Source organism: Neoarius graeffei, chromosome 2 (assembly GCF_027579695.1).
Source record: "Neoarius graeffei isolate fNeoGra1 chromosome 2, fNeoGra1.pri, whole genome shotgun sequence".
Classification (NCBI taxonomy): domain Eukaryota; kingdom Metazoa; phylum Chordata; class Actinopteri; order Siluriformes; family Ariidae; genus Neoarius; species Neoarius graeffei.
In genome coordinates this window covers 71915832-71940622 of record NC_083570.1, presented here as the reverse complement: position 1 = coordinate 71940622, position 24791 = coordinate 71915832, and the positions used below count along the sequence as shown (strand labels likewise).

The 24791-nt window shown below is 41.0% G+C and overlaps 2 protein-coding genes across 2 annotated transcripts; one reads left to right on the top strand and one right to left on the bottom strand.

The window, feature by feature from the left end:
* Positions 1 to 9784: 9784 nt before the first annotated feature.
* On the top strand, positions 9785 to 13758 carry dnaja (DnaJ heat shock protein family (Hsp40) member A). The gene is made up of 8 exons (XM_060914883.1): positions 9785 to 9891; positions 10177 to 10325; positions 11257 to 11437; positions 11667 to 11771; positions 12087 to 12314; positions 12449 to 12679; positions 12755 to 12855; positions 12973 to 13758. The coding sequence occupies exons 2-8, from the start codon at positions 10194 to 10196 to the stop codon at positions 13183 to 13185; spliced, it is 1191 nt and encodes a 396-aa protein (XP_060770866.1). The 5' UTR covers positions 9785 to 9891; positions 10177 to 10193; the 3' UTR covers positions 13186 to 13758.
* A 1196-nt stretch (positions 13759 to 14954) lies between these two features.
* rps27l (ribosomal protein S27 like) lies at positions 14955 to 18810 on the bottom strand. Its single transcript, XM_060914884.1, has 4 exons — positions 18704 to 18810; positions 17949 to 18057; positions 16422 to 16532; positions 14955 to 15140 (listed from the first exon to the last, which is right to left on the bottom strand). The coding sequence occupies exons 1-4, from the start codon at positions 18785 to 18787 to the stop codon at positions 15115 to 15117; spliced, it is 330 nt and encodes a 109-aa protein (XP_060770867.1). The 5' UTR covers positions 18788 to 18810; the 3' UTR covers positions 14955 to 15114.
* Between the last annotated feature and the right edge of the window lie 5981 nt (positions 18811 to 24791).

The window sequence follows — 24791 nt, the reverse complement described above, 5'->3', positions numbered from 1 at the left end:
AGTGCAAAATGTGCATTTGTGAGGTTAGCCATAGAGGTCATGTTTTTTCTTAGTCTGCTGTAGGTACAATCCATTGATTTTGTTGGAACGTTATTTTGACACTGAGACCCTACCAGGTAATTAAACAAATGAGGTTTTTCAATCAAAATACAGTACTGTGCAAAAGTCTTAGGCACATTCAAGGAAATGTTGTAGAGCAAAGATGCCTTCAAAAATCTCATCTCATCTCATTATCTGTAGCCGCTTTATCCTGTTCTACAGGGTCGCAGGCAAACTGGAGCCTATCCCAGCTGACTACGGGCGAAAGGCGGGGTACACCCTGGACAAGTCGCCAGGTCATCACAGGGCTGACACATACACCCATTCACACTCACCAGTTAACCTAACCTGCATGTCTTTGGACTGTGGGGGAAACCGGAGCACCTGGAGGAAACCCACAGGGACAACATGCAAACTCCACACAGAAAGGCCCTCATTGGCCACGGGGCTCGAACCCGGACCTTCTTGCTGTGAGGTGACAGCACTAACCACTACACCACCGTGCCGCCCACCTTCAAAAATAATTAAGTTAAATTATTCTACATTAAAAAAATACTACAAAGACCAACAAACAGCAATAAATTAAACAAAGCCAATATTTGGTGTGACAAAAACAATTCTCTTCTTCTTATTGGCCTCCCTTAGTGGTGGTTTCTTTGCAGCAGTTCAACTGTGAAGGTCTGATTAATGCAGTCTCCTCTGAACAGTTGATGCTGTGAAGCATTTGTGTAGGCTCTAATCTGAAGTTTTGCTTTAAAAAATAGTTAACGACTCACTTGGCTTTAAAAAAAAAAAGCATAGTTTCAGGTACAATGTGTGCAGTTTTATAAGGAAATGAGCTGTAGGTTTTACTGAGCATCTTGCAGAACCAGCCACAGTTCTTCTGGACACTTTGACTATTGCACTTGCTTCATACTTTGCAGCAAAATTCAGCAGCCTTCATTAATTTTTTTTTTAATCTGAAAAGTGGTCTCTTACCTAATATGCTACTTTATTTACTGACATACAGAACCAGTCAAAGGTTTGGACACACCTACTCATTCATAGTTTTTTTTTTCTGTATTCTGACTATTTTCTACATTGTAGAACAATACTGAAGACATCAAAACTATGAAATAACACGTGGAACATCTCATCTCTCATCTCATTATCTCTAGCCGCTTTATCCTGTTCTACAGGGTCGCAGGCAAGCTGGAGCCTATCCCAGCTGACTACGGGCGAAAGGCAGGGTACACCCTAGACAAGTCGCCAGGTCATCACAGGGCTGACACATAGACACAGACAACCATTCACACTCACATTCACACCTACGCTCAATTTAGAGTCACCAGTTAGCCTAACCTGCATGTCTTTGGGGGAAACCGGAGCACCCGGAGGAAACCCACGCGGACACGGGGAGAACATGCAAACTCCACACAGAAAGGCCCTCGCCGGCCACGGGGCTCGAACCCGGACCTTCTTGCTGTGAGGCGACAGCGCTAACCACTACACCACCGTGCCGCCCCACGTGGAACATATATCTAATTATGTGGTCAACAAAAAGCATTAAAAAATATGTTTAATACTTTAGATTCTTCAAAGTAGCCACCGTTTACATTAACAACGCCTTGCACACTATTGGTATTATCTTAACCAGCTTCATGAGGTAGTCACCTGGAATGCTTTTCAATTAACAGGTGTGCCTCATCGATCGATAGATAGATTTACTTCATTAATCCCAAGCTCATCTCTCATTATCTCTAGCCGCTTTATCCTGTTCTACAGGGTCGCAGGCAAGCTGGATCCTATCCCAGCTGACTACGGGCAAAAGGCAGGGTACACCCTGGACAAGTCGCCAGGTCATCACAGGGCTGACACATAGACAACCATTCACACTCACTTTAGAGTCACCAGTTAACCTAACCTGCATGTCTTTGGACTGTGGGGGAAACCGGAGCACCCGGAAGAAACCCACGCGGACATGGGGAGAACATGCAAACTCCGCACAGAAAGGCCCTCGGGGCTCGAACCCAGACCTTCTTGCTGTGAGGCTACAGCGCTAACCACTACACCACCGTGCCGCCCTAATCCCAAGCTATGAAAGTTAATTCATGCAATCTCTTTCCTTCTTAATGCGTTTGAGATCAAACAGTAAATAATAAATAAGAATACAGTAAATAGCCCTATTCTACAACTGTAGTAATCCATATTGTGACAAGAATCACTCAACTAAGTAAAGAGAAACGACAGTCCATCATTACTTTAAGACATGAAAGTGAGTCAATCTGGAAAATTGCAAGTACTTTTAAAGCCAAACAAAACCCCCCAAAATAAACTCTGTTTGCTGATCATGGCATGTGCCCTGATGTGTTCCCTGCATGGTTTAATAAAAAATAAAACTCTATAACAACAATTTATTCATTTTAAAAGTTACAGTATTGCTAAGAATAGGGTTACCTGAGTGCAACTATTTGCACTGAAACTGGATATCCCCTTGTGACGTAGCTGACATGATAATACACTGTTTACCTTAGTAACACAGAGTCATCAAATGAAGGCTTCAAATAAAAAATAAATAAAATAAAAACCAGGCACTGTAGTGCAGCTCCTCACTGCTCTGTGTACGTGTGTGCTCACTGCTCATTTGTGTGTGTGTGTGTTCACTGCTTCAAATGGGTTAAATTCAGAGAAAGAACTTCACTGTGCTGTAATGTATATGTGACAAATAAATATTTCTAATTTTAAAAATCTAATCAGATATTTTTTGTAACCATGTGATTTTTACTGACAACAAAATACATGAATAAACAGACTTCACTTTTATGAGGTTTAAATCTCACTCGGCTAGATAACGCATACGCAGTACTGACACAGATACTACAACCCCGATTCCAAAAAAGCTGGGACAAAGTACAAATTGTAAATAAAAACAGAATGCAATGATGTGGAAGTTTCAAAATTCCATATTTTATTCAGAATAGAACATAGATGACATATCAAATGTTTAAACTGAGAAAATGTATCATTTAAAGAGAAAAATTAGGTGATTTTAAATTTCATGACAACAACACATCTCAAAAAAGTTGGGACAAGGCCATGTTTACCACTGTGAGACATCCCCTTTTCTCTTTACAACAGTCTGTAAATGTCTGGGGACTGAGGAGACAAGTTGCTCAAGTTTAGGGATAGGAATGTTAACCCATTCTTGTCTAATGTAGGATTCTAGTTGCTCAACTGTCTTAGGTCTTTTTTGTCGTATCTTCCGTTTTATGATGCGCCAAATGTTTTCTATGGGTGAAAGATCTGGACTGCAGGCTGGCCAGTTCAGTACCCGGACCCTTCTTCTACGCAGCCATGATGCTGTAATTGATGCAGTATGTGGTTTGGCATTGTCATGTTGGAAAATGCAAGGTCTTCCCTGAAAGAGACGTTGTCTGGATGGGAGCATATGTTGCTCTAGAACCTGGATATACCTTTCAGCATTGATGGTGTCTTTCCAGATGTGTAAGCTGCCCATGCCACACGCACTAATGCAACCCCATACCATCAGAGATGCAGGCTTCTGAACTGAGCGCTGATAACAACTTGGGTCGTCCTTCTCCTCTTTAGTCCGAATGACACGGCGTCCCCGATTTCCATAAAGAACTTCAAATTTTGATTCGTCTGACCACAGAACAGTTTTCCACTTTGCCACAGTCCATTTTAAATGAGCCTTGGCCCAGAGAAAACGTCTGCGCTTCTGGATCATGTTTAGATACGGCGGCTTCTTTGAACTATAGAGTTTTAGCTGGCAACGGCGGATGGCACGGTGAATTGTGTTCACAGATAATGTTCTCTGGAAATATTCCTGAGCCCATTTTGTGATTTCCAATACAGAAGCATGCCTGTATGTGATGCACTGCCATCTAAGGGCCCGAAGATCACGGGCACCCAGTATGGTTTTCCGGCCTTGACCCTTACGCACAGAGATTCTTCCAGATTCTCTGAATCTTTTGATGATATTATGCACTGTAGATGATGATATGTTCAAACTCTTTGCAATTTTACACTGTCGAACTCCTTTCTGATATTGCTCCACTATTTGTCGGTGCAGAATTAGGGGGATTGGTGATCCTCTTCCCATCTTTACTTCTGAGAGCCGCTGCCACTCCAAGATGCTTTTTTTATACCCAGTCATGTTAATTACCTATTGCCAATTGACCTAATGAGTTGCAATTTGGTCCTCCAGCTGTTTCTTTTTTGTACCTTTAACTTTTCCAGCCTCTTATTGCCCCTGTCCCAACTTTTTTGAGATGTGTTGCTGTCATGAAATTTCAAATGAGCCAATATTTGGCATGAAATTTCAAAATGTCTCACTTTCGACATTTGATATGTTGTCTATGTTCTATTGTGAATACAATATCAGTTTTTGAGATTTGTAAAATATTGCATTCCGTTTTTATTTACAATTTGTACTGTACTTTGTCCCAACTTTTTTGGAATCGGGGTTGTAGTAAACAATAGTCGTTATCATAGCAACGCGATTCTCGCCATCTAAAAAGATACATTTTCTCAGTGAATAAAAACAAACAAAAGCATGTCACATAAAAATACAAGGAAATTTTTTATTCAAAAAAATCCTGCGAGTAGCTGGTGATAGAGCATTTACAGGCAGCAAAACAGCCTCTGCTCACTTTTGTGTGTGTTCACTGCTTCAATGATCGGTTTTATTTTTACAGCCAAACACTTGGGCATCTTCAGGATTGTTTACAACAATTTAGAAGCAATGTATCCACTAGATCTCAGCCTTGGTAAGTCACATGGTGAGTAAGTGACGTTACAATCTCAGATCTCATCTCATTATCTCTAGCCGCTTTATCCTGTTCTACAGGGTCGCAGGCAAGCTGGAGCCTATCCCAGATGACTACGGGCGAAAGGCGGGGTACACCCTGGACAAGTCGCCAGGTCATCACAGGGCTGACACATAGACACAGACAACCATTCACACTCACATTCACACCTACGCTCAATTTAGAGTCACCAGTTAACCTAACCTGCATGTCTTTGGACTGTGGGGGAAACCGGAGCACCTGGAGGAAACCCACGCGGACACGGGGAGAACATGCAAACTCTGCACAGAAAGGCCCTTGCCAGCCACAGGGCTCGAACCCGGACCTTCTTGCTGTGAGGCGACAGCGCTAACCACTACACCACCGTGCCGCCCACAATCTCAGATTCTCTCATGTAATTTGTATTCAGAGCGCGATATTTGAACCTCAGAGAGAGTAAGATTGCAGCACCCAGGGACATTGTTTTTCCTTTAAAAATAAAACCTGTACACAGTATACAGGTACAAATATGAACAAATGAATAATCCAACATGTCTTGTATGGATATCATCTGTCAGTATAAAGGAGTTTATTTTGGGGTTTTGTTTGGCTTTAATACATCTTCAAGTGCAGTTACAAAAACCATCACACGCTATGATGAAACTGGTTCTCGTTTGGACTGTCCCAAGAAAGGAAGGCCAAGACTTACCTCTGCTGCAGAGGACAGGTTCAGTAGTGTTACCAGCCTCAGAAATTGCTAATTAATAGCACTTCAGATTAGAGTCCATGTGAATGCTTCATAGCATCAACTGTTCAGAGGAGACTGCATTAATCAGGCCTTCACAGTTGAACTGCTGCAAATAAACCACAAATGAGTGAGGCCAATAAGAAGAAGAGAATTGCTTGGGCCAAGAAACACAAAGAATTAGCATTTGACCAGTGGAAAGTACTTTGTGAGATGCAGAAAAGGTAGAACAGATGGTATTTGCATGTGCGGTTCCCACTGTGAAGCATGAAAGAGGTGGTATGATGATGCTTTGCTGGTGACACTGTTGGCAATGTATTCAAAAACTGAAGTCACACTTAACCAGCATCACTACCACAGCATTTTACAGGGACATACCATGCCATCTGTTTTACACTTAGTGGAACCATCACTTGTGTTTCAACAGGACAGTGACCCAGAACCAAGGGAGTAACTTTGATTTTGACATTGGTGGGGACACAAAAGTGATCCAAGGCAGAGCTTCCGAAAGGTGCGCTTTTTTTTCATTAGCAATCATAATTTCATGCCATGCAGATCTTCTAGGTTAACAAGGGTAGCCGTGGCCTAATGGTTAGGGAGTTGGTCTTTGGATCACAGGGTTGCAGGCTCAAATCCCACCCTTACCTCTCCATCCATGGCTGAAGTGCCCTTGAGCACATTTGCCACAGTGGGGCTGAATCTCATGACTGACATATCCATCATTAACCTCACCTGTGAATTTCCAACCTATCTTTCTCCTCCTCCAGCTGTGGCTTCCTCTCTCTCTACCTTCTCTGCACTGTCTTTCATCTCCTCCAGCCTCTCTGCTGTCTGTCACCTTACAAAAATATGTTGATGCATGACATATGAACAGATTAGGGACAGAATGACTGTGGAGTTTCATGGTAAGATTGTAGTCTCAGCAAAAAGGACAAAATTATTACATAGACTATAATTTATTCCCCACAAAAACATGGATGCATAATATCACATGATCTTCTAGAATCTGATGATTTATTACTTTTACGCCACACAATTCCTAATTTGTATTTAAGCAGTCATTCTGTCTCTTCCACAGAAATACATGAAAATAAGAATTAAAAACTTTAAGTATTTTTAGCATTAAATATTGTGGTTTTTTTAATTCAATATCTGTATTGTTTGACATGGGGGGGGGGGGGTCCTCAAAATTCACTGACTGCCTTATTGAGACACTCATAAATAGGTGCTACTGGTGGCATTTTCTATTCTGTAATTAAGCTCAAATTTAGTTAAAATGATATTTGGATATATAATTTAGTGATTGCCTATTATAGCATGATTATGATTACATTAGTATTGCATTTGTAGTATACCCCCCATTTTTTTGTCTTTTTGTTGCCCCTCCATTTTCCATATTATGTCTTTTTGTTGCCTGTTTGTGTTCATAACGTGTGTTATGATTTTCACTGATGTGCTTGTGACTTCATGTTCATGCTGCAGTTACCAATATTCGTCTGTAGGTGGCAGTAAAGGACCATGGATTTATTGTATCTAGCCTAGCCTAGTAGTAGTAGAAAGAGGTCTCTGTAAAACGGTGAACGCAGCAGACTCAGTGGCTGTCACGCTGTTGATTCTGAAATGCAAGTCGCACATCTGCATGGCCATGCAGTAGCCTACATCTGACTACTTACATTCTGTAAAACCATTAGGTCTATAAATTTAACATTCATTCATCGAGGATATTATCTAACACCAAGTTACATTGCTCCAGCATTCCTTTTCTCTGCAGCTATGCAGTAGCCTAGCTCATCCTGTCACGTTGCTAAACCTGCCTAAGGAGCCGCAGCAATACTTTTATGAAGGGTTTCCATACATCAAAAGGATTTTGTTGGGTTTTTAAAGCTCAACGGAAACCCTGCACTTACATTCTTGACTTTGAAAAAGAATGAACGAATGTCTCGTTTCTTGGGAGGGGGGCCGTCGTCCATGATACTCAAGTCAGCATGCGAGTCGTAGGGCAAGCATGCATGGACATCGAAATCCAGCTCAATTTGTAGGCTGACGGAGAGTGGGGGGTGCGTGGGGTAGGTCAGGTGTGTACGTGTGAGATACGGGGGGTTGATGGGCGGGTAGTCACGGCTGCTGTGGGAAGTGTGCTGCTTTTACAGCAGATGGAGTGACAGCTGGGATAGCCAACCATGTAAGTTAGCGAGAAACAGGTAGCTAATCAGAGAATTATATCTACGTTAGAGGGAGGATTATTAGCAGTGTCATACATTTAACCCTTTGTGTGCCATATAATCATTGCTCAGGTTAGGACATCGGTTTTATTGATCATGATTACACAGTAGCAGCTGAATATTGGTAGGGACACGTCCCTAGCGTCCCTACCCAAAATTATGCCCTTGCCCAGAACACACCTCCAGACTATCTTCTTCTTTTGGCTGCTCCAGATTAGGGGTCGCCACAGCAGATCTTTCATCTCCATTGCTCCCTGTCTTCCGCATCCTTCTCTACCACACCTGCCACTTTCATGTCCTCTCTCACCACATCCATGCATCTCCTCTTTGGCCTTCCTCATTTTCGTGTGCCTGGCAGCTCCATCCTCAACATTCTCCTTCCAACATGCTCTGCATCTCTTCTCAAGATGTGCCCGTACCATCTCAGTCTCATCTCTCTTAGCTTAATTCCCAAGCTCTCCACATGTGCTGTCCTTCTGATGTGCTCGTTCCTTATCCTGTCCAACCTTGTCACTCCCATCACAAACCTTAACATCCTCAACTCCGCCACCTCCAACTTTGCCTCCTGTCCCTTCGTTTTTTTTTTTTTAGATATTTTTTTGGGCTTTTTGCACCTTTATTGGATAGGACAGTGTAGAGACAGGAAATGAGCGGGAGAGAGAGACGGGAAGGGATCGGGAAATGACCTTGGGCCGGAATCGAACCCGGGTCGCCCGCATTCATGGTATGGCGCCTTAACCACCTGAGCCACGACGCCCTCCTGTCCCTTCGTTAAGGGTACGGTCTCCAATCCATACATCACAGCTGGTCTCACTACTCTCTTCTACATCTTACCTTTCACATTTGCTGGGACTTTCCTATCACAAATGACTCCCGAAATCATGTTAAGAACCTTTGCAAGGGATTGAGAAGCATTAATGTGATTCATAATACATTTGTATTGCTTAAAAGTAGTTGAACAATGATTCAGTGAACAGCTAAAACTCAAACTGTGCTTGATAATATATTTAGAATATGTACTAAAAATGTGTATCTAAGATATTTGGTATACTCTATAAGGTGCCATAATGTTTCATGAAAAGTGATCGAAATTTTGTCATCAAAGTCATAACCCATAACTTTGAGCTCCTGGTGCCACCATTAAACTTTTGAATTTTGTCAAAATATTTCACCCAGTGTGTTTTCTTATCAAAAGGAACATCTCATCTCATTATCTCTAGCCGCTTTATCCTGTTCTACAGGGTTGCAGGCAAGCTGGAGCCTATCCCAGATGACTACGGGCAAAAGGCAGGGTACACCCTGGACAAGTCGCCAGGTCATCACAGGGCTGACACATAGACACAGACAACCATTCACACCTATGCTCAATTTAGAGTCACCAGTTAACCTAACCTGCATGTCTTTGGACTGTGGGGGAAACCGGAGCACCCGGAGGAAACCCACGCGGACATGGGGAGAACATGCAAACTCCACACAGAAAGGCCCTCGCCGGCCACAGGGCTCGAACCCGGACCTTCTTGCTGTGAGGCGATAGCGCTAACCACTACACCACCGTGCCACCCAAAAGGAACATAAAAACAAAAATGCATCATGATCGGAGGAACTTTTCATTTTTAAGGGGCAACTGATGCACCCTATTCTTGCTGTGAGGCGGCCGTGCTAACCACTACACCACCATGCCGAACCAGTGACGTTTTGGTCCCAAAGCTGTTTCTCTAACCATTTGTCCATGACTTCCAGCTTTAAAACTAATGTTTGGAAATCTAAAAGGTTTTTGTACTGACTCGAAAATGTAGACGTCATAAAAATCTATAACTTTTACAGCACTGTATATGACCGCAACATGACTTTGCAAGTTATTGTAGAGCAAACACACAGGAGCAGTTTTGCTCTGCACACTTGTCATCTCCATCCAACAGCAGCTCGAGGTTTCCGGGCTGAGAGGCGGGCCGCACACACTTCCGCCTCAAAGCTCCAGAAAGTTCTGCAGCTCCACTGTTTATATAGAGGGCGCAGCGGCCATCTTCATTCAGTCACAGCGACTCCGGCTAACCGGTGCACTGTCAGGTCCAGGGCTATTTCTGAAGGAAATTAATATGTAAGTGGTTAGTCGGTTTATTATAATAACATTGTCACAGCAATATGCTGTATGACGTTTTATCCAGCATTATCACTTGCACAGGGAACATTTTGGGCATTACTTATGAGCAAACTGTTACCTGATACATTCAGCTGAACTAGTAATTTTTTTTTTTTTAATTTTTATCTTTCCTACTTGTGACTGTTTTGCTAATCAAGCTAGTGTTTATGTACCTAGCTTGAAAACAACTGATAATTTTAGCTCAGTGTCTATAGCCGGCTAATCTCTGGTCCTGTTCTGTAGCTTGCCAAAAATAAAACATGGTGCGGGAGACCGGCTACTACGATATTCTTGGAGTAAATCCGAAATCCTCTGCGGATGAAATCAAGAAAGCATATCGGAAACTGGCCCTGAAATACCACCCGGACAAAAATCCAAATGAAGGCGAAAGAGTAAGTTGCTGTGTCCAGATGTCTGTGTTTATTTTCATCAGCGTGTAGCTCCCTGGAGCGGCTGACAGAACCGTGTGGAACTTTCTGGAATCGCCGCGAGCTCTATGGATAGTTATGCTAGGCTAGGCTAAGCTAACCTACAGCAGAGCATTAATACAGCCTCTCTTATTATACTTATGTAAAGCAACGCTTGCTTGTCGTACTTACTAATGTAATAAAAGTAATTTTTATTCAACAATTTGCCTTCAACCTATATTTTTTAAAACGTGAGTGAGTTTACTGGCCTGACAATAAGGCAAGGCAAGTTTATTTATATAGCGCATTTCATACACAGTGGCAGTTCAATGTGCTTTACAGAGGTAAAAGCAAAACAGTAAACAATAGAAAATAAAATAAAGGGGGAAGAAGAGAGAAAAAATACAATAATAAAATGAAAAGTTCAGTAAAAAAACAGCAGAATAAAAGTTAAGTAAGGTTTAAAACATGTAAAGATGATATTTATCAGTTAGCAGAAAGCATCTGAAAACAGCCTGGTCTTTTAATCTAGATTTAAAGCTGCCAACAGCAGGAGCATTTTTAATGTCCTCTGGGAGTTGGTTCCATATCATTCCAGCTACCAGCTGATAAAACTCAGGCCAAACTGGTAGACCATATTTGCCAGCTGTTAGGTTATTTTTCCAGTTTTCTTTACCTGATCAAGAAATCCTTTTTCTAACTGCTTCACTAATAGTGTCTACAGTGGAGTATTTTTTTTTCTTTCCTTTTAACCTGCTGGTAAAACGTGATTTACTTGCTCAGGCTGTGTTTTGTTACCTGGTTAGCCTAAACTGCTTTTCTCAGTAAAGGTTCATTGTTGAAAGATCACTTTGAAAACCTTGGTCCTAGCTTTTTTTTTTTTTCTAATCACAGCACTTTTTTTTTTTTCTTAAAGTTCAAACTTATTTCACAAGCTTATGAAGTCCTGTCAGATCCTAAAAAGCGAGACTTGTATGACCAAGGAGGTGAACAGGCCATCAAAGAAGGGGGCATGGGTGGAGGAGGTTTCTCCTCTCCTATGGACATCTTCAATATGTTCTTTGGTGGTGGAGGAAGAACCCAGAGAGAAAGGAGAGGTAAGCTAGTCCCAAAATGCATCATGTTCACAAGGTTAAAGATTTGTACTAAATGAAGTCCAACTATTGCTGAGTACTCTAAAATGTACAGTAATGGCATTACCACGGTCATGTCATCAAGTCCCTATGGAGTAATTAATCAGCATGATGCATATGTATGCAAACTAACATAATTAGTGGTATTGTTTCAATGTTCCATAGCTAATCCCCCCCCTCTCATTTACATTAGGGAAAAATGTGGTTCATCAGCTTAGTGTCACACTTGAAGAAATGTACAATGGTTCAACCAGGAAACTTGGTCTCCAGAAGAATGTGATCTGTGAGAGATGTGATGGTAAGCACTGACAAACACTGTGTAAGAGAAGTTGCATTTAAGCTCAAGCTGATTTTGTTCAGTAACTGTCAGTGAGCGGCTACAGCCAATTGTATTCGCTACATCAAAAACTGACTCCCTGTACATGAATTATGCAAGTAATGTGTAGAAATGGTACTCCACGTGTAGTGCGCCTCTGGTGGTGAACTATTTTTGAAGTGCTATTTAATACAGTAGTGTGTGCTTTTGGAGCAAATCGGTGTGTTCCACGTTATAGAAAGCAGAACAAAATGTCTTGTGTGAACATGGTGTTAAGTTTATGAAAATGTTTCCCAGGTTATGGAGGAAAGAAAGGGACTCTTGAGAAATGCTCAAATTGCAAAGGCAGAGGAGTCCAAATACAGGTACAACAGATTGGACCAGGAATGATTCAGCAGATTCAGAGCATGTGCTCAGAATGCCAGGGACAAGGTGAGCGGTTCAGTGCCAAGGACCGGTGCAAGAACTGCAATGGGCACAAAGTGGAGCGTAAAAAGAAGATTCTTGAGGTCCACATTGACAAAGGTATATGTGCCAGTGTTGGAGAATGACTAGTGTATAGAGATGGACTTAAGATTCCTAAAATTCTGCATAGTCTTACATTTGTTTTCCTTCATGGCATGCTAAGACTGAAACTTGTTTTAAATAAATAACCTCAGGTATGAAAGATGGCCAAAGGATCACATTCCATGGAGAGGGGGATCAGGAACCAGGCCTGGAACCTGGTGATGTTGTTATTGTCCTGGACCAAAAGGACCACCCTGTATATCGGAGGCAGGAAGACAACCTAATTATGAAGATGCAGATAAAGCTTGTCGAGGCCCTCTGTGGGTTCAGAAAGACAATACACACACTAGATGACAGAGTGCTGATCATCAGCTCCCCTGCAGGTAGTACCATTCTGGTTTCAAGGCCAAATCTGATAACTTGCTTGTGGTATATAATGTTATGATTCTTCTTTCAAGGTCAAGTAATAAAACACAATGACTTTAAGTGTATTCAGAATGAGGGCATGCCTGTGTACAGAGCTCCATATGAGAAAGGACAGCTCCTCGTTCAGTTTGAGGTCAGTTTGTAACAGTGTATAATTTCAGGTTTTCTTCTACAAGTCTACTCTACGTTAATTTGCTTGCTTAGACCAGGACTTGTATATGCCTAGCTGAAAATGTGTGTTCCACTTCAGATTGAGTTTCCAGAGAAACACTGGCTTCCAGAGAATATGTATCCCCAGCTGGAGGGACTGCTTCCCAAGCGAGATGAGGTCATGCTGACTGATGATATGGAAGAGGTGGACCTTTGTGAGGTGGATTATGAAGCCCAGAGGAGGAAGTACAGTGGAGAAGCATATGAAGATGAGGGTCCCAGAAGCCATGGAGTACAGTGCCAGACTCAGTGACTTTCTTATTCATTGCCTCCATTAACGCAGCTCCTTTTTTGGTATCAAATTTGCACAAATTTTAAATTTGAGAGCACCCCCAATTTGACTTTTCACTGGGTAATCTGTGATCAAGACCTAATTTGAGTAGGAGATCGAGTTTTGATCCAAAGTGCTTTAATAATCCCAAAATTTCCCTTCTTTTGAAGTTTGTGGAAGAAACTTTAGTGGGACGGGTACTGACTTTAATGGTAAGACGTCTCAGAGAATGTGTACGTACAATCCAAAATGGTGGTAAGTAACTAATTAGTATGTTGCTTTATTTGCCCAAGATGTGGCGGGTTGTTGTGTGTGGGTTTTTTTTTTTTTTTTGCTGTTTGACTTGTATTACTTGGTTGTGCGTTGAATCTGTTTTGTGGGTGTGTTCATTCTGTTCACTTTTATATGAGCCCTAACTTGATTTTGTCTCCCCCATATGAAAAAGCTCAATGCTGAAGAAGGGTATCTGTATGCTTTCTATGAAGGTAAAACCCCTCACTATTCACCTGTGGATCAAATAAATGTGTTCTTGAATAAAACACTTAATTCTCTGTGCATTTGTGTTAATTTCTCTTTCCAGGTTGAAAGGATGAGTTCAGCTCAAAATAGTTTTTTTTTTTTTTTTTTGGTGGGTTTTTTGGTTTTTTTGGGAGTGTTAACAACTAGCACTTCTCATCTCATTATCTCTAGCTGCTTTATCCTGTGTAATTTATTTTTTAAATTTCCTTACTTGACCATGGGGGGTAGGGTTACCTTTTTGTGTATATGCAGGTACTGTTCAGAAAGGTTTAGCATGACTGGCAAATAATGTGGATGGGCATAAGGTTAAAATCCAAATTTTCTTCCTCTGAAAGCATTGCTTTTTTTTTTTTTTAAACAATTGCTTTGGATTTTCCTACAAGGGGAAAACAAATGATACAATCCCTGCATTACAACTGCTATTTATATACAAGTGACTTATGTAAGTCAGTGTGGGGGTTGTTTGTCATACAAAAGGTGGATTTTCCCCCCACCACACACACACACACACACACACACACACTTCAATAACAAGCAAGAATTATTCATGCACTTGAAACATGTAGATGTTTAAGCACAGTATACAAAGGACAGTTCAGACAGACCTTAATCAGCTGAAGTACTTGTAACAGTCTTTCCCTCACCAGACTCTCTCCTCTTAAAGTTAAGACAAAATGGAGCTTGACATGCTACTGAGAAACCAAAATATCAGGAAACTCCTAGGGCTAGCTTTACCTGACTTAAGGAATGACACTAGACTCTCAGTAAATCATACAAATGACTTTCATAAAGTAATTTACTGATCTGATAAACTTTTAGGCTCAAATTATAACCTCTACCATCCAGATCCATGTAAATTAACTAAAAATTATACTGTATTCAAATGCGTGTAGTAACAACCTGTGCTTCATCTTGTAGCTGGCACCTTCTGACCAATTATCAAAGGATTTGACAGCACTGTAGGGTATGGGGAAATATATTGAAGCTTTCTTGAAATTCTTAATTTTACAAAGCTAACTGCTGCTAGCATTCATAAATCAAAGAAACCTATTTTCAATGTACATTAAACTTCCCAGGGCTGTGGTTACTTCAGAATGAGGCCAGTTGTGCTTGGTTCAAGACCTGTTTAGGCTAAGTGCCTAGAAACAAAGTACAACAGAAGAAAGATAATGGCTGCAATTGTCTTTAATTGTGCTTCCAACAGCCAGTTGGGGTCAAAGATTAGACTCTCAGAAGGATGCACTGCTCAGACTTTATTCAGAAAAGTGATGCAGTAGAAATAAACTCCCACATAAATCACTGTAGTGGCATTTCACTCATTGCAATCAATGAAAAGATAAAGAAACTGGAACAATTTCTTTGTATCCAAAGGATCCAATTTAATTATTTTCATCAGTGCTTCCTTCGAAAAGAACAACCTGTTGAAATACAAAGTGAATTGTGTTAAGCTACTGTACCACAGTTAGGGGGTTTTAGTATCATGCATGGCAATATTGCTGGGTTTCAGTCACATGACTTTTCTTAGCAGTTTTACTGAAAGTGAAATAGCTGGTGGTCTAAACGGCTGCTGTAGTGCAAACAAACTAGTGATAACTTAGTATGCTCGTAATCTAGAAGCCACTACTCACTTTAGATATATTCAGAAGAATGGAATTGACCCCTACAGTCTGGGAAAGAAGGATTTGTCATACGATCTCGAAAACTACCCTTCAGTCGAGTTCCCCGACATCTCGAACTATCTGGTGTTGCAGACATCCTTCTACACCGCAAAACAGATGAAAGCGTGGAAGAGTATGGAGGCTTACTTTTTTGTATGTGGCTGGGTAAAGGACCTCGGTATCAAGTCGCTGCTGAATGAATCCTGTATTGTTTTTGCCCGTGTAAGTAGGTTTTTAAGCTTTTCGGTCGCGTCTTTACAACGAAGTGCTGCAAGTTGAAGTGTAAAACAGTTCGCTTGATTCTCACTTGTGTTGGCTCTTATCTCTCAGGGAAATCATTCACAAAGATCATCAGAAACCCCTTTAAAGACCTGGATCTTAGTTAAACAAGCCGGAGAAGTGATCACGGCGCATCGTGACTGTACGGCTGGGGAAGAATTTTGTCGCGACCTTCATGCATATGGACTTTGAGGAGTAAACAACGAAACAGCTGGGGACTTTACCGCTTTGTGGCTAAAAAAAAGTACTGTAAAATAACGACACAAAGCAAGAAAAGTACTTGGAAAACCCTAAGGACATAGCTGAGAAGGAGATACAAACCTTATGATGTAATCACTGCAAACTCAAGCATGCCTCGACTTGGCTCCCTTTGATTTCGGTGAGAGGTTCAAAAGCCACCTTTCTTGATGTCTTTTTGTGAAATCCTGTTTTCGTTCACCTCCCCTTTTTTTTTTTAAATTAGTTCACGGGGAACCCTGAAGAAACTTTTCAGTTTCACGGTTTGATCGATTCGAACAACCTAAAACAACGCAAGCGTAAGGCATTTTTCATCCGAGCAATGCGCCTTCTCCGTACAAATGCTTTGTCAACTGAGCTTTGGTAGACCGCTAGCTAAAGTTCTGAATAACTAATGATGAGGATGTGACATCACGTGAAACCCAGCAATAGAATCACGTTTATCTAAGTTGTCTTAAAACACTTCATTTTTAAAAAAAGATGGTTTTAATGACTTTCAGTTATGCGTGTAACTGAAATACTCACCCTCAGTTAACCTGGCCTTTCCTCCTGTGGGCTGGCAGAGGACTGTGGAACACCCAACACACAACACCACAGTCTGGGCATGGCTGAACACTGTTGTGATTTTATAGCAACCTGCAGACAGATGATAAATTTATCATGCATGCTTAACCCTTATGTTCTTTCCAGAGATGCCAAAGCACTTTAACAGCCAAGTACTGAACTGATTGTTTAGTCAGTTCAGTACCTCATGATGTTTTATCATGAGTGTTAATCAAGTCGAGCTCACTTTATAAAATGTTTCAGAAGTTAGGAGTAGATTAAATCTCAACAACAAAATGTGACGGTTAAAAGATCTTCATTGCCCACTATCAAACTTTACACTTACTGCTCAATGACAGTATTTATGATCTGTAGTGCTGTCACTCATCCTGTTGGTCATCCAGTCCTACTTTGTCTTTGGTACTTAATAATAATAATATAATTGATGCAATTATTATGTGCAATAATATAAGCCTTAAACTATTTTTATACATAATTTGTGTATATATATATATATATATATATATATATACACACACACAGAGTCTACCTGTAATGTGCAATTTTTTCTGAGCCTCTCAATAAGGCAATATTTCTATACTTTTTCACGGTAGATAACGCAAATAGCCCTCTGTATTTAATCTTTCATCTGTCTAATTTTTATTTCAGTTTTATTTGTTATCTGTATGACATTTTCTTGCTACTGTAACACGTGAATTTCCCTGATGTGGGATGAATAAAGTGAATCTAATCTAATATAATAATAAACTTTAATTGGCACAGGGTTTCAAAAGCTGACATTTATTTACATGAAAGCTGTGCATAACAAATGAATGCTATGCACACATATATATAAAATAAAAGTCCTTCTCACACCATGTGGCGCATAGGGCAGCGCCGATCTCCATAGCCCTCGGCCTCTCGCCTATTACATAGCTAGGGTTACAGTGGGGCTAGTCCTCTGGTAACCATGAGAGTTTGACTCCCCACTCGCATCTGTATTGCAGCGTGCCTTGCCAGATGGCAGTAGGTACCATTTTTACGATGGTCTTTGGTATGACCCAACCGTGAGTAGAACTCGCAATCTCCCGATCGAGAGGTGGACACGCTAACCACTAGGCCACTAGCTGGCTTTTTTATATATATATATAAAAAATAAATAAATAAAAATATAATACTGTGGATTAAAACAGTGATTTGTACTGACAATGGAAACTTTAAGAAGTAGTGTGAATCTCAAAATAACTTAGAGGTTTGAATACATTGGACAATTTAGAGTTTATCTAGAACATTTTTAGTTATACACATAACTCAAGCTGCTTTGTTTTGTGCAGTCACAGCATGATGGATGTTTACATTTATTCAACTGTAACAGATCTTTTGTTATGCCCCTTGAATGTTCCTTCACTAAGCTGTGTAGCAAGTATGTTTAATGAATAAAGAAATTCATTTCAGACATGACATATACCATGCTATGGCAAGTGCGGGTGTTTCTAGGGTGCATTATACCTGGGCATTTCACATCCATAAAGTAGGAGTTTGGACTCTGTACCAGTCTTTTCTTCTTATGTTGTCTCCTCTCAAAGTCGAGAGGCGGGTTTAATAAGTCTTTGGCCAGCTGTTTCACACACACACACACACACACACAAATCAGTGGTAAAAATAAAGGGCTCTCAATTAAAACGATCCACAAATATTCAACAGCACAGGTTATCATAAATAAAAAAAATATATTGTAAGCCAAAATTAAACGTCATAAATCTTTGCTCGCCTCCTGATTACGTCACAGGGAAAAACAGCTGGCATTGGAAGAGTTAAATGAAAGTATAGCCAAAATAAAAATGTCAGGATTGTATTTTCTATTAGTATATTCTTATGGAAATTAAATTAGTAATGTGACAAGGATCTCAATATACTACTAAAATTAAATCAGATTTTTTTTACACACATTTACTTTACCCAAGTTTACCTTTTATACACGTTACCTTAAGTATTAGTAGGACTGACAGCAAAGCTAAAGTACTTAAATGTTTCACAGATTAACAAAATAACCATATTAATAAGTCTACCATAATGCGTACATAACAGCATGGGCCATGTGGGGGAAGAGCAGCAGGCCCACAAGGCCATGTGAACCCACAGCAAAAGTTCCATAAACACAAACAAACCCATTACACTACTCAATAAAATACAGCAGCGCCTTCTGGATGGCAGTGCTTTCAGTACCATATGTTTATGCGTAACAAAAAACTATGGCTACTTACAGGCATTTTCTCTCGCAGGGTTTTTCTCCGACGCGAACAGCTCACGGTTTGATTTCTGAAGTGAAGCAGCTCTGTGGTTGCCATGCACTTTTGAGAAATCCACGCCAGCTGGACTTTCTACTGTATTCAATGTGAGGACATGCCTAGGCATGCCACGGTGACTCACCACATTCACATAAAGGGAAATTACCATATATATATATATTTTTTTTCGGTCCGGTTTCCATCAAATCCTGCGCTCTGATTGGCTGGCGAGCGGGTCTGTATCCTACAATACAGACCCCGGTTATGGACCTCTGGCGACTCGCTCGTTCACAACAACAAACATAGTAGCATTTTTTGTCAACATTTATCTTTTTTTTAATAAGATTTATTTATAAGATTATCAAAAATCTTATACATTTTTGCCAGCATTTCTCAGCATAATAGCATTAATTTTACAGCATGGATAGCGATAACGACAGTGTTCACAGCGAAAGCGAGTTTTACTGCCCTGAGGAAGAAGAAATAAAAGAAAACATTTCAGGAGAAAGCTAAAAACCTCTAACTTGCTAACGCCGAGCAAAAACATAATTGAATCCTGAATGACTCCTATTTGTATAAATAGGGGACTACATAGGCGGCAAAATGTAGTTTTTTTTTTCCTGGCATGGAAGTGCACTTGTATACCGAGGAGGAAGCCATTTGCATTACAGCCGTGAATGAGGATTCAAAATGGCGGCTCGGTTTTCCCTTTCCGGCGCTCTCGTTTTCTGTTAGAATTTCTCATCTCATCTCGTTATCTCTAGCCGCTTTATCCTGTTCTACAGGGTCGCAGGCAAGCTGGAGCCTATCCCAGCTGACTACGGGCGAAAGGCAGGGTACACCCTGGACAAGTCACCAGGTCATCACAGGGCTGACACATAGACACAGACAACCATTCATACTCACGGTCAATTTAGAGTCACCAGTTAACCTAACCTGCATGTCTTTGGACTGTGGGGGGAAACCGGAGCACCCGGAGGAAACCCACACGGACACAGGGAGAACATGCAAACTCCACACAGAAAGGCCCTCACCGGCCACGGGGCTCAAACCCGGACCTTCTTGCTGTGAGGCGACAGCACTAACCACTACACCACCGTGCCACCCCTGTTAGAATTTGGTAAAGAAAAAAATAAATATATTATTTTCCAGCTTAAGGTCGGTCCGTATGGTGAAATACCGTGACCTCGGCCTTGAATACTGACCTCGGCCCAGAGGGCCTTGCTCAGTACTTTCAAGACCTCGGTCACGGTATTTCACCATACGGACCTCCCAGCTGGGAAATAACACACATATATATATATATATATATATATTGTGATTTCATCTTATCTTATTGGTCTATTTCTCAAAACAACATGACAAGTAAGGAAACCTGACGGGATGTGCTGTCATAGGAAAACAGTCCACAGTGGGGATGTTGTCCTGAAGACTCTCCAAAATGTTCTGGCCTGACACGCCTTCCATGAAAGTTAAATGAACAACTAATATAAAGCTTCACCACATCAGCAATTATATCTCATCTCATCTCATCTCATTATCTCTAGCCGCTTTATCCTGTTCTACAGGGTCGCAGGCAAGCTGGAGCCTATCCCAGCTGACTACGGGCGAAAGGCAGGGTACACCCTGGACAAGTCACCAGGTCATCACAGGGCTGACACATAGACACAGACAACCATTCATACTCACGGTCAATTTAGAGTCACCAGTTAACCTAACCTGCATGTCTTTGGACTGTGGGGGGAAACCGGAGCACCCGGAGGAAACCCACACGGACACAGGGAGAACATGCAAACTCCACACAGAAAGGCCCTCACCGGCCACGGGGCTCAAACCCGGACCTTCTTGCTGTGAGGCGACAGCACTAACCACCGTGCCACCCCTGTTAGAATTTGGTAAAGAAAAAAATAAATATATTATTTTCCAGCTTAAGGTCGGTCCGTATGGTGAAATACCGTGACCTCGGCCTTGAATACTGACCTCGGCCCAGAGGGCCTTGCTCAGTACTTTCAAGACCTCGGTCACGGTATTTCACCATACGGACCTCCCAGCTGGGAAATAACACACATATATATATATATATATATATATATATATATATTGTGATTTCATCTTATCTTATTGGTCTATTTCTCAAAACAACATGACAAGTAAGGAAACCTGACGGGATGTGCTGTCATAGGAAAACAGTCCACAGTGGGGATGTTGTCCTGAAGACTCTCCAAAATGTTCTGGCCTGACACGCCTTCCATGAAAGTTAAATGAACAACTAATATAAAGCTTCACCACATCAGCAATTATATATGTTTTCCTTTGTTAAATAATATATTTGGATCTGTTTATTATTAGCCTTCGATTATCTAGATTAACGACTGGGTGGGGGGGGGGGGACAAGAATTGCCTTCTGTTATATAGAAATTAAGTCAAAATTCTTCAGCCATGTTGTCAAATTTGGACTAAAAGTTAGTTTGTGCAGTAGGGGCTTTCATATACACCAGTAATTTGGTAGGCCCTCCATCTTCTCCCAGTGCCAAAGTCCAGCTTGTTGCCAAAGCTGTCAATCACTTCATTCTCATGTGTATCCATGCCTTCTTAGGATATAGCAGAATAGCGTTTTTAAAAACAAATTTCTGGTGGGAAATAAAAATGTGCAGATATCAGCATAAGGACTAACAACTGTTCGAATTAAACAGTGTAGATGGAAAGATGTCATCATCATCACTGCCAAACCCAATCCAGCCTTGAGGCAATCCATGTTTGGTTGACTTGCCCAGAACTGCAGCCAGTTCCTTTCTGCACACTCACACCTGTGGGCAATTTAGAGTAGTCAGTTTAGCTAACTGCATGTCTTTGGACGAAACCCATACAGACGCAGAGAGAACATGCAAACTCCACACAGAAAGACTCCCCATCAGCCACTGGGCTCAAACCCAGAACCTTCTTGCTGTGAGGCAACAGTCCTAACCATTACACCACCATGCCACTCCGGAAGGAAAGACCCATCCAGCCATCCATTATCCGATTCTACAGGGTCGCAGGCAAGCTGGAGCCTATCCCAGCTGACTATGGGTGAGAGGACAAACAACCACTCACATTCACACTTACAGTCAATTTAGAGCCAACAATTAGCCTAAACTGCATGTTTTTGGACTGTGGGGGAAACCGGAGCACCCGGAGGAAACCCATACAGACACGGGGAGAACATGCAAACTCCACACAGAAAGGCCCTTGCTGACCACTGGGCTCAAACCCAGAACCTTCTTGCTGTGAGGCAATAGGCCTACCCATTACACCACGTGGCTCAGGTGGCTAAGGTGCCATACCATAAACCCAGGGACCTAGGTTTGATCCTGACCTGAGGTTATTTCCTAGTCTCTCCCACTCATTTCCTCTCTCTATCCAAAAAAGGGGATATTTTAGTTACGTTCACATTACAAGCCTCATTGTTTAATTCCAATTTTTAGCTCAGATCAGATTCACCCATCTTTGCAGTTCACAATCATAATTACAAGTGACTTGTATCTCACTGTAATATGAACGCATCTGTCCATCAAAATGACACACATGCACACATTGATATGTTTTTGCATGAGTTATCGGCATTACCAACAACAAAAATGTCATACTTGTGAGACGACTCACAGTATTAAAACCGACTAAATGGACATGCTTTAAATGGATAGGTTTTAATGTATACATCACATTTTGCTCTCGAGGATGTCAAACAGTTCATCAGCTGTACACAATCAGGTTGAAAAGCTAAAAAAAAAAAGCCAGACGGGTAGCTTTTGTGATTTAGCATAGCTATTGTAGCTCTCTCCATTGTTGTTTTTCCACACTGCCGGTGCTGGCCGAAGAACACAGTGCTCAGTGCATGCTTATAGACAAAAAGCCACATGAACTCTGATCTTACCATTTTCATTCATGTTGCATGGCCACAAATCAGATATGTATCCAATTTAGGACCACATATGAAAGTGACTCAAATCTAATAGGAAAAGATTGGATTTCTGTGCCCACACAGCCCTGGAAAAATTAGATCTCTGTCACATTAAGGCAAAAATAAAATCAGGTTTGAGTCACTTCAGCCTGGTAATGTGAATGTTGCCATAGTCATTGAAACACATGGGGATGGGTGGTGCTACACATTATTCTGCAGCCAGTCAGCAGGGGTTCTAGACCTGTGGTTGTTTCACTTTTTAGAGACATTATACTGTCCATGTTTTTTTAGTCACTGATGGAGATCATAAACCATACAGGTACCTGCGAATGATAGCATACTATAACAAGTGCATTATTGACAGAGCTGCTGTTATAGAAAATTAATCAACGCCTTCTGTCTAATTAAAATCAAGAATTCAACAGCACTGTTGTATAATATATATTAGTATAAATACAGAGGTGATTATAGGAAATCGCGCACACTGATTGGTTGAGAAATTCAGACTGTTTCTTGATAATCGCCTCGAGCAACTTGGCAAAATGGCGACCAATCGCGCCATCACTGTAAGTGAGGAAGAACTACAAATTATGAAAGAAAATGCTGTTCTTGAAAGTACTAAAGATGCTATAAAGTTTGGTCTAAAACTATTCAAAGGTGGAATTGTGATTTATTTTATCTATTTCAAAACAAAGTATTTTATGGGACTCAGCATAGATAAGTGACAAGTCTGCGCAGTGCTGTTATTACATTTGCATGCCCCTTTTGAAGTTTGAAATAAATCGTTTTTAATATGATTTTTAAAAAATAATCACCTGTGTATTTATACTAAAATAAGTATCTGCCTCAGACTCAGTGAATATTGGTGAATAATAACCTCGACTTCGTCTCAGTTGTTATTCACCGGTATTCACTTCACCTTTGGCGAATAATTGTTATAGTTATCAAAGAGAGGTATATAAAAACTAAAATGTACGTAACATTCTTTAGTGTTACCTAAAGAGCAAGACAGCTCCTAATATGGAGTATACATTTATATCTAACCATAACTGTAAAACAGTAAAATAATACTTATGAAAGGATTAACATTTCCATTTCACAAATCTAAGTTCTTGTTTCCTGCCTTGTATATGGATTGTATCCTGTTACCATTTGAACTCCATGCATTTACACGTCTAGTACACTTGTGTCTCAGTGCAAATCGGCTCATAACATGACAACTACAGTGGTGCTTGAAAGTTTGTGAACCCTTTAGAATTTTCTATATTTCTGCATAAATATGACCTAAAACATCATCAGATTTTCACACAAGTCCTAAAAGTAGATAAAGAGAACCCAGTTAAACAAATGTGATGAGTCATGGAATCCACAGACACATGTCGGCCGAAACGAATCCGAGAAAATCGCAAAAGAAGATCACAAATTTTGAAAAAAAAAAGCTTCTTTTGCGATTTTCTCGGATTCGTTTCGGCCGACATGTGTCCGTGGATTCCATGACTTGTCACAAATGCGACAAAAATATTATACTTGGTCATTTATTTATTGAGGAAAATTATCCAATGTAACATATCTGTGAGTGGCAAAAGTACGTGAACCTTTGCTTTCAGTATCTGGTGTGACTGCCTTGTGCAGCAATAACTGCAACTAAACGTTTCCGGTAACTGTTGATCAGTCCTGCACACCGGCTTGGAGGAATTTTAGCCCGTTCCTCCATACAGAACAGCTTCAACTCTGGGATGTTGGTGGGTTTCCTCACATGAACTGCTCGCTTCAGGTCCTTCCACAACATTTCAATTGGACTGAGGTCAGGACTTTGACTTGACATTCCAAAACATTCTTCTTTAGCCATTCTTTGGTAGAACAACTTGTGTGCTTAGGGTCTTTGTCTGCCTGCATGACCCACCTTCACTTGAGATTCAGTTCATGGACAGATGTCCTGACATTTTCTTTTAGAATTCATTGGTATAATTCAGAATTCATTGTTCCATCAATGATGGCAAGCTGTTCTGGCCCAGATGCAGCAAAACAGGCCCAAACCATGATACTACCACCACCATGTTTCACAGATGGGATAAGGTTCTTATGCTGGAATGCAGTGTTTTCCTTTCTCCAAACAGAACGCTT

Coding starts and splice junctions, on each gene's coding strand:
- rps27l (XM_060914884.1), bottom strand. CDS start 18,787: ATGGCAACCACAGAGCTGCTTCACTTCAGAAATCAAACCGTGAGCTGT. Junction 18,058..18,703: donor CCCTGCGAGAGAAAATGCCT/GTAAGTAGCCAT, acceptor TGTGTGAAACAG/CTGGCCAAAGACTTATTAAA. Junction 16,533..17,948: donor TATGGATGTGAAATGCCCAG/GTATAATGCACC, acceptor ATCTGTCTGCAG/GTTGCTATAAAATCACAACA.
- dnaja (XM_060914883.1), top strand. CDS start 10,194: ATGGTGCGGGAGACCGGCTACTACGATATTCTTGGAGTAAATCCGAAA. Junction 10,326..11,256: donor ATCCAAATGAAGGCGAAAGA/GTAAGTTGCTGT, acceptor TTTTTCTTAAAG/TTCAAACTTATTTCACAAGC. Junction 12,680..12,754: donor GATCATCAGCTCCCCTGCAG/GTAGTACCATTC, acceptor TCTTCTTTCAAG/GTCAAGTAATAAAACACAAT.